This window comes from Sminthopsis crassicaudata, chromosome 2 (assembly GCF_048593235.1).
Source record: "Sminthopsis crassicaudata isolate SCR6 chromosome 2, ASM4859323v1, whole genome shotgun sequence".
Classification (NCBI taxonomy): Eukaryota; Metazoa; Chordata; class Mammalia; order Dasyuromorphia; family Dasyuridae; genus Sminthopsis; species Sminthopsis crassicaudata.
In genome coordinates, this window is record NC_133618.1 from 113,625,477 (window position 1) to 113,647,096 (window position 21,620).

General features: G+C 34.6%; 1 protein-coding gene across 6 annotated transcripts in view; it reads left to right on the top strand.

Annotated features, from left to right (window-relative positions):
• Positions 1–21,620, top strand: part of UGP2 (UDP-glucose pyrophosphorylase 2) — a 103,353-nt gene that overhangs the window by 80,511 nt on the left and 1,222 nt on the right. For 5 of the 6 annotated variants that reach the window (XM_074287043.1, XM_074287039.1, XM_074287042.1 and 2 more), the window contains exons 3-9: positions 2,512–2,619; positions 12,632–12,817; positions 14,154–14,287; positions 15,261–15,558; positions 18,215–18,412; positions 18,566–18,808; positions 19,592–19,696. In XM_074287043.1, the coding sequence (XP_074143144.1) occupies positions 2,512–2,619; positions 12,632–12,817; positions 14,154–14,287; positions 15,261–15,558; positions 18,215–18,412; positions 18,566–18,808; positions 19,592–19,696 (1,272 nt within the window). Of the gene's footprint in view, positions 1–2,511; positions 2,620–12,631; positions 12,818–14,153; positions 14,288–15,260; positions 15,559–18,214; positions 18,413–18,565; positions 18,833–19,563; positions 19,697–21,620 lie in introns of all 6 variants that reach the window. The other variant, XR_012485940.1, reaches the window with a different exon arrangement.

A 21,620-nucleotide genomic window follows, 5' to 3' on the forward strand; every position in this document is an offset into this window, starting at 1 on the left:
GTGGGGGGGAAACAAGCTTTGGTGGGAGATTACACAGATACCTCATATTGGTAACTTACCTCCTTTAACTTCCATTATATCTCATAGGGATTTCTTTGTATTCTTTTCCTTTGTGTTTACAAGATACCTGAATCTTCAAAAGGTGTTATATTATTTCTGGAAATAATACCTTTAGTGCTGATTGAATCTTCTCTCATGCCCTCTTATGTAATGGATATTCTTCAAGTCCCAAATGATAGACCACCTTCTACAAGTAGCATTCTTTAATGCTTAGGCTTTCTTTCCAGAAGTCCATTATTTCCAATTTTCATATAAACTGGAGCTTGCTCTTTATCTTTGTCATAATTTTCAGTTTCTCCTCATTTGCTATTTTCATATTATTGATAAACATGCCTAGGTTTTGTTAAACTATTTTGTCTTAGCTCAGAAGGTCTTGGAAAAAGATGAAAACACGTTTTGTTTTTATTATTTGTTAATTTATTTGGTTATATGCTGATAAATAAGGGTAAGATTCAGTTCTATTAATTTTTCTCTTTTGTTATTAGTCTTTAGAGTTAAGTTCATTAAAATTGTCCAAAGAACTTTCCCTTGAGCCTTTCATGTCCCCAGCCATCCTTCTATCTCTTCCCTTCCCTTGCCAGGCTCTGAGAATTGTCTTTCATTATTCCTCAACTCCTTGCAAGCTTTTCAAGGCTACCATTAATTTCTTAATTGCTAAAGCCAGTGACTTTTTCTTGTCTCATTGTACCTAACCTCTTTGTGGTTTTTTAATACTGTTCACCTCTCCCTCTTCCTGGATTCTCCTTTCTTTGACTCCCTTCTCTTCTTACCTGTCTGACCATTTCTACTTTTATTTTTTTTAAATAGTTTTTATTTACCCAGATATATGCATAGGTAATTTTACAACATTGACAATTGCCAAACCTTTTGTTCTAATTTTTCCCCTCCTTCCCCCCCCCCCCAGATGGCAGGTTGACCAATACATGTTAAATATGTTAAAGTATAAATTAAATACAATATATGTACACATGTCCAAATAGTTGTTTTGCTGTACAAAAAGAATCGGACTTTGAAATAGTGTACAATTAGCCTGTGAAGGAAATCTAAAATACAGGTGGACAAAAATAGAGGGACTGGGAATTCTATGTAGTGGTTCATACTCATTTCCCAGAGTTCTTTTGCTGGGTGTAGCTGGTTCAGTTCATTACTGCTCTATTGGAAGTGATCTGGTTCATCTCATTGTTGAAAATAGCCACATCCATCAGAATTTGACCATTTCTACTTTATGGGATCATCATCTATCTCCTTCATTACTTCTGTGCTCCCATGGGCTCAAATATTACCTCTGTGCAGATGTTAATGATATTTAAATATGTATCCAATCCTGCATCATTAACTGCCTACTGGATAGCCCCTTCAGCTTGTCTGTAATGGAATGAGTATCTTCTTGCTCCTATTAAACTTGCCCTTCCCCCAATTTTCCTTATTTCTCTGTAGGGAGAATCTTATGATAGGAACCCCCAGATTCCCAACCCTACAGTTATCCTTGACTCTCCATTACCTCACATAGATGGTCCCTTGCAAAATTTTGTTGGATCCCAAGTCTGAGCCTTTTGTCTGTCCAGTGGGGACTCTTTCATCCAGAGCACATGAAGAAGATAATCTCCTGAACCAGAGAGGGTCTGTAGCTATCTGTGCTCATGGAAATACATTCTCTTACTGATGACACTAGAGCTAGAGCTGGAACATTAGTCCAGTCCCTTATGCTACAGATGAAAAAACTGAGGCTTGTAATCTGAGCAGGGTAAGAAACTTGTCACATTACATAGGGAGGCAATTTCAAAGTTGAACCCCTATCTTCTGACTCCAGACCAAGTGCTTTTTCACTGCTCTATCAGCTGGATTTAAAAGCTGGTCGTCATAGAGATTTGACATTTAATGCAATGATATTAGGAATTCCATTAAATTGATATTTCTCTTGGTGTTTTTACTTCATGGAAAACTTGGATTTTTTTTTCTTTTTTCAAATTTCAATTTTAGTTCTGTTAGACATTTTTTTCACTTTGAAAATATTTGTTGAATAAAAATAAATTACCTTTGTTGATATTGTGTGTGTGTCTATGTATAGTGCCTATACTGATTTCCATTTTTCTTGCCATCTTTTGAACTAATATCATGTGTTTGTAATTTTAAATAGGATCTCTTTGAAATTTCTGAAATTAGTGGTATTAGTGATTCAGTTAAGTTCCTTGTAGGAAATCATAATTCTACTTGTGGACATTCTTTGGAGGAACCTACTGAAATCGTGTCCCTATAGTATATAATATTAAGAAAAACTATTGAAATTTTGTATTTCCTAAATATATTTTATTCCTTAGTTTTAGGTCTCTTTTAAAATTATATAAAATTGTGTATTCTACAATCCAAGTAAAAGAATTTCATTTCAGTATGCTTTATAGTTTCTGTCACATGTATCCTAACACTCTAACATTAAGTTGTTTCTTTTCTTAGCATACTAAAAAAGATCTTGAAGGATTTCGGAAGTTATTCCATAGATTCTTACAAGAAAAGGGACCTTCTGTGGATTGGGGGAAAATCCAGAGGCCTCCAGAGGACTCGGTAAGCCTTGGGTAGAATGATGGAGGGATTTAACACATTTTGAGACCTCTCTTTAAATTAAAGGGAAATTTATCAAAATGTTGGGAGGGATCAAGTGAACATAAAACAAATCTTCTTTGTCTCTTTTCCCACTGTGACCACCCTAGTCTGATAGGCCCCCCTCGACTTATTGGCAATAGAACACTGCTGCCATTGCCTCCACTCTCTATGTGGTATCTTGCAGAAATGTCCTGCTTAAAAACTTAAAAGTCCAAACACTAGCCTAACATTGAAGGCTTTGCCAATTTAATTTGTCTATTTTTCCCAGCCTTACCTTATGTTATTCCCCGTGATATATCCAATCCTCAAGCTAAATTAGACTATTTGCTGTTTCCTGAACAAGTATCATTATACTTCCATGTAGCTCTCTGAGTTCTGTGTGCATGAACACCTGCTATTGTCCCTGTGCTGCACTGTTAGCCTGCAGTGACTTCTCTAACTTGATCTCTTCTTTCCTTCTTCATGCTCTTTTCAGCCTATGCTTCCATAATACCTTTCCTAATCAACCCTAGTTAAAAGTAATTTCTCTCTCATCAAAATACATTTAGGACATAATCCTGATCCTTAAGAAATTGTATAGTATATGTTATCTCATTATATAACTTAATTGCTGTGAACCTCAGTTTCCTACTTTGTGAAGTGGGAGGGGATATATTTTTATTATCTACCTATTATAGGACAGTTCTGTGGAACAACCTGAGGAAACATGTAATAAGAATACTTTATATATATATATATATATATATATATAAAAATATATGAAATATAATATAAGACTATTAGCACTCCCATTTTACAGGTAAGGAGACTGAGATTATTACAAACTGAGATAATGTTTGCTTAAGAGTTTTGTAAACCTTAAAGTGCTAAATAAATGTTAGCTATTATAGATGTTTGTGTATGCACTTTATCTTTCATAAATTAAGAGTTTCTTAAGAGCTAGGACTTAATATCTTATTTTTCATCATGAACATATTAAGTAAATATTAAAGACTAGTTTAACCCAATTTCATTTTGCACTTTCCCTAAGCTATACAGATGAAATAAGATCACAAAGAGTTAGTTACTTAGGAAAGAGGGGGAGAAGAGAGTATAACTTGAGAACACTGCAATTGTATATTCTAAATCTGTGCCTCTTTTAGCAAATCCTAAATGACTTAAAATTGACATAGAATTAAGAGGGTTTATAATTGTAACTAATATTACATTTCTTAGAATAAAGGAAAAACAAAAGAACCTTAAATTCTATCTAGAATTTACAGTAGTATCCTTATATATTAGAGCGAGACCTAAAATAGAGCCCAAATGTTTTTTAATATTCTAGTTAAATTCCTTAGGATTCTTTAAAAAAGATTCCTCTGTTTTGTTTTTGGTCTTGTTTTCTTGCTTACTCACTTCCCTAACATTGGTAGATGAATTATGCTTATCAATTTAAAAAAAATTTATCTAAATTTTTTATCTTTTCTTTATTTTTTGCAGTCTCTCCCCAACTCCAACCACTTCACATTTTTTTTGGTGTTCCAGAGAAGTAGAATTCTTTAGAACTTTTTTTTTTTCTGAAGGAAATAAGCATTAATTACAAATTAATAAGCATTGATGTGAAGTAATACATTCAAGGAAGTACTCGTTTAAACTCTCAAAAAGTCTTTTTGGAAACGGGCTTATTTATATAAAGGCAAATCAGAAATAAGACTTTAGGACAGGATTATATAAAGAATTTGGATAGGTTGTGTATGTGTTCAAGAGAGTAAGAGATCCTTTTTGGAGTTTCTTACATGGACTTTGTATAGGACTTTAAAAGATTCCTTTGTTCTTTTTGAGAATTTGTTTGAAATGGAAGCTCACTTCCCTTAAAGTAGCTCCCACTACTCTTGTGAATTACAACCAAAACTAGATGTTGAAGTGTGGCTTTCTTGCCTGTTATCTCCCTTGGTCACTTCCCTGAGAATTTTGGCTTTCTTTTAAATAGTAACTTGGAAGTTTAAGCATTGTAAGACCTTTTGCATTGTGAGTAATGAAAGCCTTTGGGAAAATATTATTGTGTTATATTTACTGTATTTTAGTATCAAATGCCTGAAATCTGGCTTCAAATACTTAACAACCGTATGACCCTGGACAGGTCACTTTTCTGTTTGCCTCAGTTTTCTCATCTGTAAAATAGGTAATAATAATGCCTGTGTCACAGGAGTGTTGTGAAGATCAGATGTGATAATGTTGATTTAAAAAAAAATGCTTAATCTGTCATAGTAGTACCTAGCACAGAGTGGGCATAGTACAAATATCGAATGTCTCCTCATAAAATTACAGGTTTTAGAACTGAAAGGAAATGCAAAGATGAGCTAGTCTAATCTCTTCATTTTTGAATACAAAGAAACTGAGACCCCCAAGAGGTTGTGACTTCAGTAGTCTATGTTGCCTCATAAAGTACTTACAGATCATCAAGTGGAAGAGATTTTAGAAATCTTCATCCAGTCTAACAGTCATTTTATAGGTAATTGATTACCTGAGCCACTTCTGGCAGGGAGCAGAACTGACAGATGTTTTTTCTCCCATATACATTAGAATCTCCCCCAAAACAGATGATGGTTTTGAAGTGGTAACAACATAGATTTGCAAAGTGGTTATCATTTGCTATTTCATCTGAGCTTCACAAAGGTCTTGTAAATAATTTAGATAATAGTGTCTAGACTATTATCTTCATTTTGTTGATAAGGAAATTAAATCTCGGGTTGTGACTTTCTGTCACCCAAACTAATACATATCATAGATGAGATTTGAACCCAAGGATTCAGAAAACAGCCCTCATCCTCTTGCTTCTTTGTAATTCCAGAGAATAAAAATCAGTTACATCTGTTTGCTGTAACTTTGAATACTAATGTTCAATTACTGAAAGGATATCTTATTCTTTTATAATATTGCTTAAGAAACAAAAAAAGTATTTTCAACTTTTTGCATAGATGAATTTCACTAAAGGGTATGTATATATGACATACATATACCATATGATCACATTAGATCACATAAAGTATTTTACAAACTTCACTGTGCTATATAAATATGATGATGATAATGAGGCTTTTGTATCTTTTAGAGCACCTAATGGACTTCTGAGCACATAGTAATTATTTACTTCTCACAACCCTTGATATATTGAAGATGGTACATAAATTAGTTTCTATCTTAAAGAGCAGGACTTTTTGATATTAGAATGATTATTTTAAATGAAAGTGATATTTTAGTAACCAAACAGTACATATTGTTGGTGTGAGGGAGAATATTATGGAATATGATAACATTTCTCATTTTTAGCTTGGTATCAATGGTGTGAAAATAAATACTGTTATAACAACCAAAAAAACTCAAACCCTTAATTTTTAGACGATTCATCTGTAGAATATCATTTGCTTTTTCCTTTATTGGAAGAATTAGTAACATTCAAATGCTAATTTTTAAATTTAATTCTATGATGAATTACTTTAAAATTTCTTTAAAATTACTTTTCCCCATTCTCACCTTCACTGATTCTTTGAGGTTAGGCTTATGCAAGTATAAAATCATAATGTTAGATTTTGCTAATACATTCTAAGTTATTGATTTAATTATTAATAGAAAGTATTATGTTCCAAATAAATATTTAATTTTTTTGCAATGACCTATGACATTTGGGCTTAAAAAAACAATAACAACAATTTTATAAATATAGAATGGTGAAGGTGTAACAAGCCAAATGAATTCCTTACAATTTAGGAGTTTGAAATGGTAATCAAGAATTGCATTTGGAAAGGCAGAGCTTACTGGAGTACAGTGTGGTGATTAGTCTTGGTATGCTTGAGTATTTGTTCATTTTAGGAATTTCATTGTTAAAATGGAAAGGATCCAGATGGAATATAAGCTCCTTGTGGATTCCTTTTTTATCTCCATTATCTAGTATGGTGCTTACTACCTACCTAGTAAGTGCTTAATAATAGCTTCTGGGCTCATTGAATACAACCAAGATGATGATGAAGCTTGAATTTATGCTATAAGAAAATTGTTAAAAGGAACTATACATATAGGTTGTTTAGGCTGGGGAGGAAAAGATCTGGGGGTAGGAGAATGATACCAATATTTCTAATCTAGTAATCCATTTTTAAGAGCCTTTTATGTATAAGGCACTGTATGATCTAAAAGACTAAACAAAAAACAGTCCAGCCCCCAAAGAACATTCTACTTGGTAGTATAACATATACATACACAAGTGTATAAGCAAAAATTTGAAGTGTGGGAAGGTGCTAACAGTCAGGAGACCCATTTCATGTTTCCATTAGAAAGTGGTCCATGACCTTTAAAAAATGAATGACTCTTAAGAAGCAATGATGAAAAGGGTTTGGGGAAAGCCTGGGCAATTGGGAAGAGGAAGAACAGGTCTGGGAACAGTCATTAGGCCAGCTTGACTCAAAGGTAGATTGTTTGAAAGGACATAATCTGAAATAAAGCTGGAAGCGACTACAGCCATTTGTGAAAAGCTGAAAGTGCTAAGCTGAGGGTTTTGTATCTTAGAGATAGGAGGGAATCACTGATGTTTCTCAATCAGGGGAGTGAAGAGCTATTATGTAGCAGAAGGGGTAGCTTCTGTTCTGCTAAGTTCTAGCAAAATGGGCTAGCAAGCAATGGGCAATATTAGGAATGAACATCTTTCTAACCATGAGAATCATTCCAAAGTGAAATGAGCTATCCTGGAGAGGGGCATTTCCCCTTCCTGGGCATCTTCATGTAATTGTGGGAGGTTCCTTGCTGATTATATTAGAGAGGGAAATCTGTTTTCAGGTAAGCATTCATTAGATGACTTCTATACATTTCAACATAGAAATTCAGTCATTCAAAATATAGAAATATGGAATTTCATATGGAAGAGGACTTGTCCTGTACCGATTATTAAGTGTATTTTTAGTGAGATTCATCATATATATATAAAAAATATAAACGTTAATGGTTTTTTTGTTTTACCTGGCATAGAATAAACACTTTATCAATACTTGTTGCCTGACTAGAAAGTGGGGTGGATCATGGATACAGTTTAGGGTTTCTGAAGGACCAACTATCTGGTGTGATATAGCCGCAAATGATTTTTCTTTCCTCTTCTAGTATAGTTAGAAAATGTTCTTTTCCTTAGCCAAGAGTTTGACTGTAACTGATGTTAAAATAAACCATTGGTGGTTGCGGGAGAAGTAGAAGGAAATGGCATAGTTGTAGAAAACCCAGTATGTTCAAGAATTTTAAAGGACTTTAGTAAAGAAAATTTTAAATATAAACTTTCTTTTACTTTGATGCATATCCTACCTGCTCTTCCCCTGTCTGCTTATCTTTATTTCAGGAAGGAAAGATAGTTAAGTACTTGTTCTATTAGTAGAACTATTTAATAGGAATAACAATAACAACATAATGATTAATTTTAAAGTGTGTCAGTCTCTGTGCTCCATGTTGTATTATGTCGTTTGATATTCTTATAACTACCGGGGGAAGAAGGTGTTACTTTTGTCCCCATTTTATAGATAAGTAAAACAATGCCAACCCATGGAGTGACTTTCCCAGGGTCAATATTCACTAACATCCCTTGCTCTCCAGAACTTACCAGCTAATGGGGAAACACCACAAGGTGAACACCAAAGGACACTGAAATATGGGGGCTAAAGAGGGGAGCAGAAATCCCATAGGAATGCAGCCAACTCAGAACTGAAAAAGAGATCTGAGCTCAGTTCTTCTTATATGGGGGCTTGGAATTCTTCCAAAAAGGCAGATGGTGGTGATGAGGTGGAGGTCTAAGGTTGATATTACAGAACAATGAAGTTATCCTAATAATGAGCTACCTGGGCCATCTAGAGAAGTCCCAGAGTAGTGCATCCATGTGAGAAATGAGATGTCTGAGCTGAGGCCCCTTTTGAAAATGGAGATCTGAAGTTGGGCATGGCAAATGCAGAAATTTGTTTTGTATGACTATATAAATTTGTAATGAGTTTTATTTTTCTTACCTACAAAGTAAGAAAATTCAGAACTGAAAACAAAATATAACTGAATTGTTTGTTTGTTTGTTTTTTTAATTCCCCTAGCAGAATCAGATTTCAAATTAAATAAAGTAGTAATCATCAAAACAGTCTGGTACTGGCTAAGAAACAGATGATGAATCAGTAGAATAGATTAGGTACACAATAATGCAATGATAAAGTATCATAGTAATCTTTGATAATAGTAATATTTGATAAACCAAAAGACCCAAGCTTTGGGGGCAACAACTCACTATCTGGGGAAACTGGAGAGTAGTTTGGCAGAAGCTAAGCAAATGCCAACATCTCATACCATATACTAAGATAAAGTCAAAATGGATAAGTGATGTAAAAAGTGATATCATAAGAAAATGATGTTAGAGTGGAAAAATGAACATGTCAGATCGATAGATAAGGGAAGAGTTAATGACCCAATAAGAGAGGATCATGGGAAGTAAAAAGGGATAATTTTGATTACATGAAATTGAAACAAATTTCACACAAACAAAACCAATGCTATGTTGGAATCACTAATTCAATTTAAAGATATAAACAGCATCAGAGTCTTATCAGGAAAGAGATATTTTGGGATTTTGGAATTAGGTAATTTCAATTCTTATATTCAAAAGACAGAATTTTCAAGTTTCCCAGCCTAATAGAACTTTAGGTCAATCAGATATCATTGTTGATTGATATTAGATTACACTAATGTGTGAGATACAGAGAATGATCATTGGAAAAAACAAGGTTGGTTAAGTGAGGAAGAAAGATCTCAACATTGACTCTTCTTTGCCGCTGGCATTGAGTTTCTTAGTGGGATTCCCAGAGAGATTCAAAAATGGAGCAGGGACTGTCAAAATATAAGAAGACTTATTCGTACATATACCAATAACTGGGGATCAGCTAAATGGGAAAGGATGTCCCCTACTATAAGGAAATTGTTTTTGACACTATATAATTTACATTTCTATGGCATGCGAAGTTTTTATGAAATATGGCATATTCTGTGCCATTATTACTTAAACCTTAAAAAGTAGAGAATTGCTTTTGTGTAGTTTTAATGTTCAATATTATTCTATTTCTAAGAAACTCTAGTTTAATTTTTGTGAGTTTTATTTGTTTTCTTCTTCCTATGTAGATGTAGTTGAGTGATGTCCAGTGAGGTTGTAATTTTCTAATTAGACTGCATAGCAGGCTGTTGCTGCTGCTGTTGTTGCTACCACCACTCTCATCTTTCAGAAGGTTTTTATGGTTGATCTAAATTTAAAATCTGGGACTTTAGACACTACCTCTAGACCTTTTTTGTAGTGCATTTGTTTTAGAAATATTAATTTAACCAAGTTTATTTTTAAATTAAAATTTTAACTAAATTCATATTGCATTGGTAAAGACTTTTTAGATGGTGCCTTATGCTCAAACTTTTCTTTTACACTTGTATACATAGATACTTCTAAAAAGTAACTATCCATCTTCCTCTTTTGACTTATAAATTTGTACTTCTTGTTAACTACGTATTATTGGTGAACAGTCAAGGAAACTATAGTTTATTTGCATCTATTCAGTTACATCTGTAGAGTATACCATCATCCTAATTGTGATTTGGGTGTATTGCTGTCTTTTTAATTCAGCTCATGAATGCTGTTTTAATATAGAATTTAGTCTTCTGTGGAAGAATATGGCAAAGATCCATTACCCTTTCCTTCATAAAACAAAAAGACACAGTATTCAAGTTTGGCTCCAAAAGCTGGCAGCATGAGACTTGTGACTAAAATTACAAAAAGATGTTTTCACAGTTCTTCTCACTGTAGGTGTCTCACTGAAATTTCACTAACATTAAATGCAGTAATGTAAATTATGTTGAATGATGGGTTGGAGGACTGAAAGACATTTCTGAGATGATGCTGCCAGTTAGCCTCTTTGGTTGGAGTGCAGTGCAAATTCTATTAAAATCACTGATTCATTCCCAGCATAGAATTTGTTCCGTGGTTATAGAGTAAATCTCTAACTTTGTTCAGCTATGTTGTAAATTTTGGCCATTGTTACAGTTTAGTAAATTTCTGTCATCTGGGACAGTCATAATTAAAAAAAAAAAAGTTAATTTCCAATGAGGCTTTGCAAATGGAATCTCTCTCACACTTTGTGTGCCGATTTTTGGTTCAGTGGCCATAATTACAAAGGAAAAATAAACCCTTATAACTTGATAAGTGGATGTTTGAAACCCAATCAGTATTGTTTATAGGAAATAGAACTTAAACATGCTCAGCTGCAAATAATAACTTCATGCATACTTAATTTTTAAGTCAGAAAGAACTGTTATAAACCTTATCTGACTTGGAAAAGAGAACTGCCAATTTATTTTATGAATCTGCACTTGTAAGTTATGGATGTGAACTGTAGTTGGAGAGACACGCTGTCCCTCTGGTCCAGAAGTACATATTATCTTGGGCAGACACAGAAACTATGCCTCAGAGAAGTGCTCAGACTTTTCAGGCTATGTAGTATTTTTAATGACTTTAAATGTTCCCTTGAAACAGAACCCCCTTGCTTTCACATCTTTATTCCCTCAGCTAAATACAAATGTGAAAAGAAATACTGAGGATCTTTCCTTTTTAAAAAATATTTATTTAAAACTGAAATAACAAAATAAAAAAAATTAAAATAGAAAAAGGAAAAAAAATTGTCATGTGCCCAGCTAAAAATCAGGGAGAATTCAAAACATGTAACTATAAATTTTCATTTCAAGAAAGCATATATAATAGGTGACATTATATTCATGACTATCCATCTATTTTTCTTTTTCTTTTTTGCTTCCTTGTAGAGTTAATCTTTTGTTTTCTGCTGTGTACTTTTTGTGGTTCTTTTTTTCTTCTTTTATTCTGCCCCTCCCCTTTAAACTATAGTTTAAGCACAGATATATTTATGCATTCTCTTTTTTATAAATGTGTGTGTGTATGTGTAAAGAAAATAGTCTTCATACCTTATTGGCTCTATCTCTACTAATAGAGATATACTACCAAGAATTATACCTTAATGCCATTAATGCTAATAGAAAAGTATTTCTCCTCCAACTAAAAACTCAAATTATACAGGATAAATGTGGATTGGTGCAGATTATTTTAAAAGCATCTATATATAAAATAAAATTTCTGCCCTCAAGGACCTTATTAATAGGGTGTTTAATAATATGTGGTCATAAACATGTAAGGTGAAATAAGATAAAAGAACCAAGAACAAGAATGAGGAGCCCTTCCATCTGGAAATTATCCAGAAAGGATAGAGGAGATTGCAAGAGAGGAAGAAAAATCTAGCTGTGCACAGAGAGGGAGCAGGCAAGGCAAGATGTACCTGAATGTTCATAAAGAAAAGTAGAATGAAGTTAGATTGGGGAGAGAAAGAGAGAGAGAGAGAGAAAGGGAATTCAGATAGTTTGTTCAGTTCTAAGTGACTCTTTGTGACCCCATCTGGGGTTTTCTTAGCAAAGCAAAGATACTGGACTGGCTGGCCATTTCCTTCTCCAGGGGATCTATTTCATCAGGCAGTCAGAGGTAAAGAAACTGTCCAGGGTCACCCAGGTAGGAAATGTCTGAGGTTGAATTTGAACTCAAGTCTTCCTGACTCCTTGTTCAGTGCTCTATTCATTGAGCCACTGGCTGCCTCATTCAGTCTAGAAGACTTTAAATGCCCAAGAGTTTGGATTTTTTTTCGTGTAGGGATTGGAAATGCATCATATAGGTTTTTGAACATAGTGTTGACACAGTCAGACACAGACCTGAAGTAAATTGACATTGAGTTAGTGTGGATTGATGAAGTTATAACGAGAGAAAACAAGAAGTAATTCAGGAAGTCTCATTCTTATTGTCTTTGCAATAAATGACCAGAAACTCATCAAGGAAAATCGTATTATTTGACATTTTAATCTTTTTTTTTGGTGGTCCCCCCCTTCCCTTTTTTAGATTCAGCCTTATGAAAAGATAAAGGCCAGAGGCTTGCCCGATAATATATCATCCGTCCTGAATAAGTTGGTGGTAGTAAAACTCAATGGTGGCTTGGGAACAAGCATGGGCTGTAAAGGCCCCAAAAGTCTAATTGGGGTACGGAATGAAAACACTTTTTTGGATCTGACAGTTCAGCAAATTGAGGTAGGTAATATTTAACAAATTATGATAAAAATTAAATAAAATTATTAAAGTTGTTTTTTATTTTTTTGTTACAAATGTTAAAGGAAATAAGCTGTTGTATTTTAATACAATGATTGCCTGGCTGTCCCCCAGCTTAATTCTTAATTAAGCTCAAGAGCTTTTACACTTAAATTCAGAAATAGTAACCAGAATTCCTGAATTTCTTGGCTTACTCTCTTTCCATGTATCTATTAAATATCACCAGCATTTATGTCAAGACTTTAGGACCTAGGATGATAGATTTACAGTTGGAAGGAATCTTATAGGCCATCTAGCTTCTTAAACAGTGGGTCACAACCCCATAAGGAGTCTCTTCAAATGTGTGTGTGTGTGTGTGTGTGTGTGTGTGTGTGTGTGTGTGTGTGTGTGTGTGTGTGTATAGATATAGATAGATATAGATATATAAGTTATTTAAAATACATATTTTTATAAGTACCTATATAACTTGGGGTCATGTTAAAAATTTCTCAGGTAAAAAGGAGTCACAGATGGAAAAAGTTTAAGAAACCTTGATCTAGACCAATCCTTCTATGTTCCATATGAGGAAATTAAAGCCCAGAGAAAATTATCTAATTTACCTAATGATAGATACCAAGAGACAGTATGGCATAATTGATAGAGCTGCCTTCAAAATAAGGAAGGTTTAGGTTCAAGATCTTCCTCACTGTGCAAATGAATGTTTATTAGTAGAGGAATTTCCTCACCTAGAAGTTCATATCAGATAATCATAATCATCAATGAAATCACAGATCCAATCCCTATCCTACTAATAATAATTGACATTTATATGTCACTTTAAGATTTGCAAATGTCTTTATTGCCTGTAGCAAAGCATGTGTCCTATTCAGGGGAAAATACAGAAGCTTGATATCCTCCAAGTTATGGAGACATTTATGCCAGTTCCTACAATTCTGGTTTGCTTGATATTCTTATAGGAGAGGAAAAGAAGTACATTTTTGTGCCCATGTTTCATACAGGCAGTAAGTAAATCACAGACCTAGAATTTGAGCTCAAGTTCTCTGATTCCAATCCAGTACCATTTCCATTCTATCCCATTGCCCCTTTGTTTCATGTGATGGGATTGGAGAAGGAAGGGTATTAGTTAGGCTTAGTTTTTATATTAACAGTTGAGAGACACTTAGGCATCTTACTTTGTAATCCCAAAGAATATCTGACAAGTATAAAATGAAAATTTTAATTGTAAGTAAATTCAGATATCTAAAACCAGAGTGGGCTAAGCCTTTGGAAGTTTTCCCCTTTCCTTCTCCTCTTATATCATTTATAACTTCTTTCCTAGCACTTGAACAAAACGTACAACACAGATGTTCCTCTTGTTTTGATGAACTCTTTTAATACTGATGAAGATACAAAGAAAATACTTCAGAAATACAGTCATTGCCGTGTGAAAATCTACACTTTTAATCAAAGCAGGTACTATAGATATACAACTTGGAGTAAGTGAGAGATTTGGGAATTGTTCATTTTATGGTTCTCCATCACATTTCAGGAGAGCATCTGGAAATATGTTGAAATTGAAATGATTGCTATTGAAGTTTAAGCATTTGCTTTTGTTTTTAGTGTAAATTTTTAAGTTAGTTTGTGCTTTAGCTGAAAATATATTCTAGAATAGACTTAATAAGCTTTGGACAGTACAGAAAATAGCCATCCAGGCTAGGACTCTAGAACCAAGATTTCTCTTTTTTTTCCATTTTGTCTATCTTTATATAGGAGGATTACTTGGAGAAAAATACACAAAATTTCTGAATTGGATCAGAAATTTTTTTTGGTTTGTTGTGTATTTTTTCCTTGCTCATTGAAAAACATTTAGCATATATCTCAATTTGGTGAAAATCCTGGGGAGTTCTATCTCTTGGTCACTTTCTTTAAAGGGGAGGTGATTGAGGGAGTTCTTAAATTCTTACATAGTGGGATAAAATACCATTTTAGTTTTTTCTAAGAAAAAAAAAACAACTTTAAATATTAATTGAAGTATACCTCAATTTATACAATAGATGTGTTTCTAAGGTCTCTAAATCTCTTTTCCTAAATTCATTTTCCTACTGATCTTATTTCAATGATTTTTACTGCGTTCATTTTTGATTTGTTTTGATTTTCCTTTAATAATTCCTCTGCTCTTTTCTGTGTGCTTAACAGTTTTATGTAGTTTTTATTAAAAACAAACAAAAAAGAGTATTTAGAGAAATTCTATAATGAGTCTTTTTGTAAAAGAAAAGTTATCTTTCCCTGAATTTACTTATTTTGTAAGTTTAGCTTTTTTTCAAAGGGAAAAGGATTTTTCTTAAAGGGATACAGTGCATTTAACTTTTAGTTTAAAAGTTTGCCAGAAATGGTCCTTTATTTAAAAGGGTTAAGCTCTATTTAGGTATGTTTTGTTTTTTTTCAGGTACCCTAGAATTAATAAAGAATCTTTACTGCCTGTAGCAAAGGATGTCTCATACTCAGGGGAAAATACAGAAGCTTGGTATCCTCCAGGTCATGGAGACATTTACGCCAGTTTCTACAATTCTGGTTTGCTTGATACTCTTATAGGAGAGGGAAAAGAGTACATTTTTGTCTCGAACATAGACAATTTGGGTGCCACAGTGGATCTGTATATTCTTAACCATCTTATGAATCCACCCAATGGAAAACGTTGTGAATTTGTCATGGAAGTCACAAACAAGACAAGGGCAGATGTAAAGGTAAAAGCTAAAAGGAATTGCTAAATCATTTCCTTTTGATACATTATATAATTTAACATTTTTATTTCCTTTTGCCCACTAAGAATTGTACAATTGTTTTACATATTGTATTTTTAGAGTGCTTATAATTGAGAGGCATTGTAGTGTAGTGGGCTGGGTAGTCAGGATGGCCTGGGGTTGAGACCTGTCTCTGACTGATGCTTGCTATGCAATCCTTGGCTGCTCAATGTCCTCATGTGGCCAAGTGGATGCTCCACCGTGTGGGAAGAAAAATTCCTAGCCAGTGGAATCGTGGATCCGGAGTGATCAGCTGGAAGGCCCCTCCCAGGTCAGGCCCCGGCCCCTCAGGTTTTGCAGATGAGGCGCAATGGGGTTAAGAGACTTGTTCTAGGTCACAACTTATAAAGGTAGGATTTGAATCTAGGTCCTTTGACTCCAAATCCAATGTGCTTTTTACCATCACTACTGATTCTCTATAGATTAATTATCTCTGTGCTTTAAAAAGTGCCTATTTTGCAAAAAGTTAAGTGGCTATGACAGTAAATTGCAAAATATTTTGCTTTAGCTACTGAAAATTACTGAAGAGTGCCCATAAATCTTTCCTCCCCACCCTCCTTTTCCCCTTCCCCCTTTTCTTCCTTCCTTGTCTTCTTCCCTGGCCCTTTTTGTCTTCCCTTCATTTTCTTCTTTCCTTGGCACAGAGGAAATATGGGCCCAGGCTCAGCCCTGGCTCTGCCACTCACCCCCTGATTAATATAGTTCTATAATGAATAAAAGGGTTGTGCTAGATATATTTTGAGGCCCCCTCCCCATGAACCATTTACTATGTGATGGAATTAAGAAAGGCCCTCTTAACACCACCAGACTGGTGGGCAGTCTCCCATTCTAAGGCAGCCAAGGAACATGGGGTCTTCTACCCATTCTTGGTGTCTCCGGTTAAGAGATAGGTATTACATGCTATAGCTCCCTGACTTTGCCAACAAAGGATGGGAGGGAGAAACTGAGCCCCCAGCTCTGGCTCCCAAATCTAATGCTCTTCTTTGTTGGTACCATACTTGAATTTTAGAATCGCTTTTTTTTTTTTTTTTTTTTTTCATCCCAATCAGGTTAGGAGACAGCATCTTTCAGCAGGCATTTAGTAAATGCCTACTACATGGCAGACATTGGGGAGACAAAAAAATGATGTGGGACATAGAGCTCAGTAGACTGGGGGTAGATCTATAGATATGGGAACCATCTGCATAGAGATAATTGAATCTAGGGGATCTGTTGATTGTGGAGAGGGTGTTGAGAGAGAAGAGGCCCCAGGATATGGATCATGATCAGCAAAAGTGACTGGGAAGGACCAAACAGGGAAACTAAGGGAGCACAAAGTCAGAAATGTCAGCTCTGTTCAATATTACAGAGAATTTGAGAATAATAAGGATTTACCCCCCCAAAAAAATTTGGATTTGGCACTTGAGAAATCTGTTGGTAAATTTAAAGCAACTCCAGGTAAGTTGTAAGATTGAAAGCCAGATTGCAAGAAATTGATGAATGAGAAGTACAAGTAAAAAACAAAGGATATCCTTTTACAATAGCTTTGTTAAAACTGTACTTTCTTTTCTTGAAATTGGGTAATTATGAGTTAAATAGACATTTGTAGGTAGGGCTGGTAATCTAAGTAACATCTATAACCTTCCTATAGAAAACTGTCTTTTGAACTTTTTTTTCCCCCCCTGAGGCTGGGGGTAAGTGACTTGCCCAGGGTCACACAGCTAGGAAGTGTTAAGTGTCTGAGACCAGATTTGAACTCAGGTCCTCCTGAATTCAGGGCTGGTGCTCTATCTACTGCACCACCAAGCTGCCCCTCTTTTGAACTTTTAACAGATTTTTTTTAAAGTTGGAGACATGATGTATGATAAAACACTGTTATAGCATAACTTGTTACCCAGGTTCAAATATATATATCACTTTAAATCATGTCCAAACCATATAACATATGTTGAGGTTTGATGGGATTAGCCAATGACACTAGGTGAACAAAAGCTAGATTTTTGCATTACTACCTGTTATAGGATCAGCTAATCAACAGATCTTAAGCATCTAATACATCTGTGTACTGAAGGTACCATGAAATTAATGGAAAAAATCCGTTACATCTGGAAAGGACCTCAGAAACCAGTGTCCAGAGCTCTTCATTTTGCAGACAAGGAAGGGGAGGCACTGAATTGACTTTCTCAGGGTCAGAGGGCTGTTTGAGGCCAGGCTTGTAGTGTGGAGACAGTGGTATGAATCCTGGCACCAGCAATGAGGAAATGGGAGAGCAGTTCTGATAACTTCTCTGAGTTACAGTCATGACAAAAACATTTTTTAAACTTTAAGTGCTATGTAAAAATGTGGAGGTATATTATTTACTTTCTTGCATTAGGAAATCAGATTTTCTGTTTATAAGATTATGTTGCACATAGTCTAGTCTTTGTACAGTGGTTTATAAGATGTTAATGATAGTCCCCTATTATAATTTCCTGGGTATTTCAAATAGATGGGTCTTTGATTTATACAGAAATTCATTATTGCTGCATTTTATTTTCAGAGCTTTTCTTTTATATTTTTATATAAAAACTAAAGATTTGGGGTTGTATGTAAACTCAGAATGCTACTTTCTTCTTTCTAGGGTGGTACCCTTACACAATATGAAGGCAAACTGAGATTGGTAGAAATTGCTCAAGTGCCAAAAGCCCACGTTGATGAATTCAAGTCTGTATCAAAATTCAAAATATTTAACACAAATAATCTGTGGATCTCTCTAGCAGCAGTCAAGAGACTGCAGGAGCAGAATGCCATTGATATGGAAATCATTGTCAATCCAAAGGTGAGCAAGAATAGGTCAGGATATCCATGTATGCTGTGCACAGCTCTGTTAGGAAGTTATAGTAAATCTCTATTTTAAACCATCTCATGGGGCTTTTAATGTCTCAGAGCCAAGATGACAAGTCTGTACAGCCCAGTATATTTCCTTTTTCAGACCTTGGATGGAGGCCTAAATGTTATTCAGTTGGAGACTGCGGTTGGAGCTGCTATAAAAAGTTTTGAGAATTCTCTTGGTATTAATGTTCCTCGAAGCCGTTTTCTGCCTGTTAAAACTACATCTGATCTTCTACTTGTAATGTCAAATCTCTACAGCCTTAATGCAGGATCCTTAACAATGAGTGAAAAGCGAGAGTTTCCTACTGTGCCCTTGGTTAAATTAGGAAGCTCTTTTACAAAGGTAATATTTTTCAAATAAATATCAGTTTGATTCTCTGAATGAACCTGCATATTGCAAAAAAAAAAAAAAAAAAAAAAAAAAGAAAGAAAATGGGGGGGGTGTATAATTTTAATTTAATATGAAGTGTTTGTCTCCATAATTCAATTATCTTGACCATAGCACCTTTTAAGAAAAGAAACTTTTAAAAGTAAGATAGGTTGTTTGTGATTTAAAAAAAAAAAAAAGTTAAATATCTCCAATCTTAATGACAGCACTATTTTTTTTTAAACTATCTAGAGTCAAATCTGTTTCAAAATTCAAAATATTGACTAGTCTCTTTTTTTGGATCTCTCAGCAGTAAAAGGATTGCATGCCATTTGAGAACAAAAATCCATTGTTAATTTACAGCATGATCTTCAGTCAGTTTATTCATGGACAGATGTTTTTATATTTCCAAAATGTTTAATGTGCATCATCAAAAGTCATTGTTTAATCCTTGTAAATTATAGCAAGTCACAGTAACTCATGTTGCCTCTGACTTGTCTTACTTTTTGTCCATCCTTAAAGACCCAATGCAAATCTGACTGACTTCCTTGTCAAAATGTTCCCTGCCCAGTGGTCGTGGTCTCTCCTTATCTCCTGCAGTAGCTATTTGACTCAAATCATTTTGGCATTTAAATGCCAAATTAGTGTCAATAACCTTTCTCTGAATTTAGGTCTTATAACCCCAACCAGATGGCAAGTTCTTTTAGGGTAGGTTTATGTTGTTGATGAAGTAATACTTTTATTTTTTCCATATGAAAGGTCCAGGATTACCTAAGGAGATTTGAAAGTATACCAGATATGCTTGAATTGGATCATCTCACAGTGTCTGGAGATGTGACATTTGGCAAGAACGTCTCATTAAAGGTATGGAAAACATAGTGGAAACTAGTGTATGGGGGGGGTTGTTTGTTTTTTAATGGGGGGGAAATTTGAGGAAATGGATTTTTGCCTTTTAGTTTTATTATAGGGAAGATATTTGATTTAAGTTGTGAAGAAGGCATGATATTTATTTTCTAAATAAGAAGCACACTGATTAATGCATTGATGTTGGTTTATTTTATATTCAGCAGTAAATACTGCCAAGGCTAATGCTAACATGTCAGAGACTAGGTAATGTCAAAGTATATAAAGGTAAATGTGTTCATATGCTTTTTCTACTTTTGGGAATTCTGTCACTGAAGCTTTTAGAGTACAATTATTATTAAATCAACTAAAGTATTCTTTGTTGAAACTTATCATAAGCTTTAGTCTGTATTAGAGCATTCTCCTACTAAAGAAAGCTACCCTAAAAAGTGTTGTCTTTGAAGAAACATAAAATATAGAATAAAAGCCGTTTTATATATGTGTGTGTGTATGTGTGTATGTATACATATATATATATATATATATATATATATATATATATGTGTGTGTGTGTGTGTATGTATGTATATATATATTTGTATCATAGTGCTCAAACTTAGCAAGATCCAAATTCAAATGCAGCCTAGTCAATTACTAGCTATGTCACCCTAGCCAAATTCAGGCAGTTTCCTCATCTGTAGAATAGGTTAATGATAGCACCTACCTCAAGAGTTGTCACACACACACACACACACACACACACACACACACACACACACACACACACATACACACACGAGCTCATATATAAAGAGCCATAAAAATGTTTGTTAGATAATTCTTGTTACTTATCTATAGTCTTAGGTGATGTTGATAGCAAGTAAATACTGTGATATTCACTTGGTTTGACAAGTGTTTTCAGCATGACATATAAAAACAGACAAGAGATAGGATGTTTTGTCAATAAATCAAAAATGGATTTGAATTCTGGGACTGACAGTCATTTAATTGCTCAAGATTTAAGCATTTCCTTGGGTGAAAATGTAAACTACACCAGGCCTGTTTTGAGCACTTGCAGTATGACAATTTAGTTTTTGACAAGAGGCAGGTAAGTGGAGTGGCAAAAGAAGCGGCCTAGACAATCGCATCATCCCGCCTGGCTTCAGTTTTCCTCCCATGTAAAATGAGGTTGCACTGGGAGGCCTCAGACACTTGTCTCTAAGCTCTGACTCATTTGTTCTGTCTGAGGCAGTAATTTGGAGTCAGTCAGAAGGCCTCGGTTTACATGCTGCTCCTGCTCCTTCTACCTATATAACCTTATTAGGCAAGTTAGCAAGAAGTCTCTTTAAGCCTTAGTTTCCTCATCTACTAAGGAGCTCTTGGACAACAAAGAAATGCAAATTTTGGAGAATTTCATAGGGTTTGGGACTGAACCCATTGGTCTCACTGGTATTAGAGATATTTAGTCTGGACAACTGCCTAGAGCACAGAGGTGGAACTTGAACCCGGGTCTTCTCGTTTCAGAGGCCATCTAGCTATCATGACACTGTCTGTCCCCAGGCCTGTAATTATGAAATACAAAAGAAGATTCCAGAGCAGTAGTCTTTTGGGTTGACCACCAATAGCCTGTATTCATTCCTCAACTTCTTAACAGACATGAGAATTCCTGACCTATCAGCAATTTTGCTATAATAGGATTAATGTCAATAGTGAACTATGTAAAGACCTGAATTAGAGTCTAATAGTTATAGTTTAATGTTTATAATTTTGCATAATGATGAGCTTAATGTACCTTTTAGAACTTTCCTGGGAAGAGATGAAATTTGCATCTTAATTGATCTCTGCCCAAGACTGGGATGTTTTGCTGAATCAGTGGAATAAATCAATGTTAACTGAAGGGTGAAATACAAAGCTGCTTTCTATTCTTAAAAAAACAGCTTTTTAT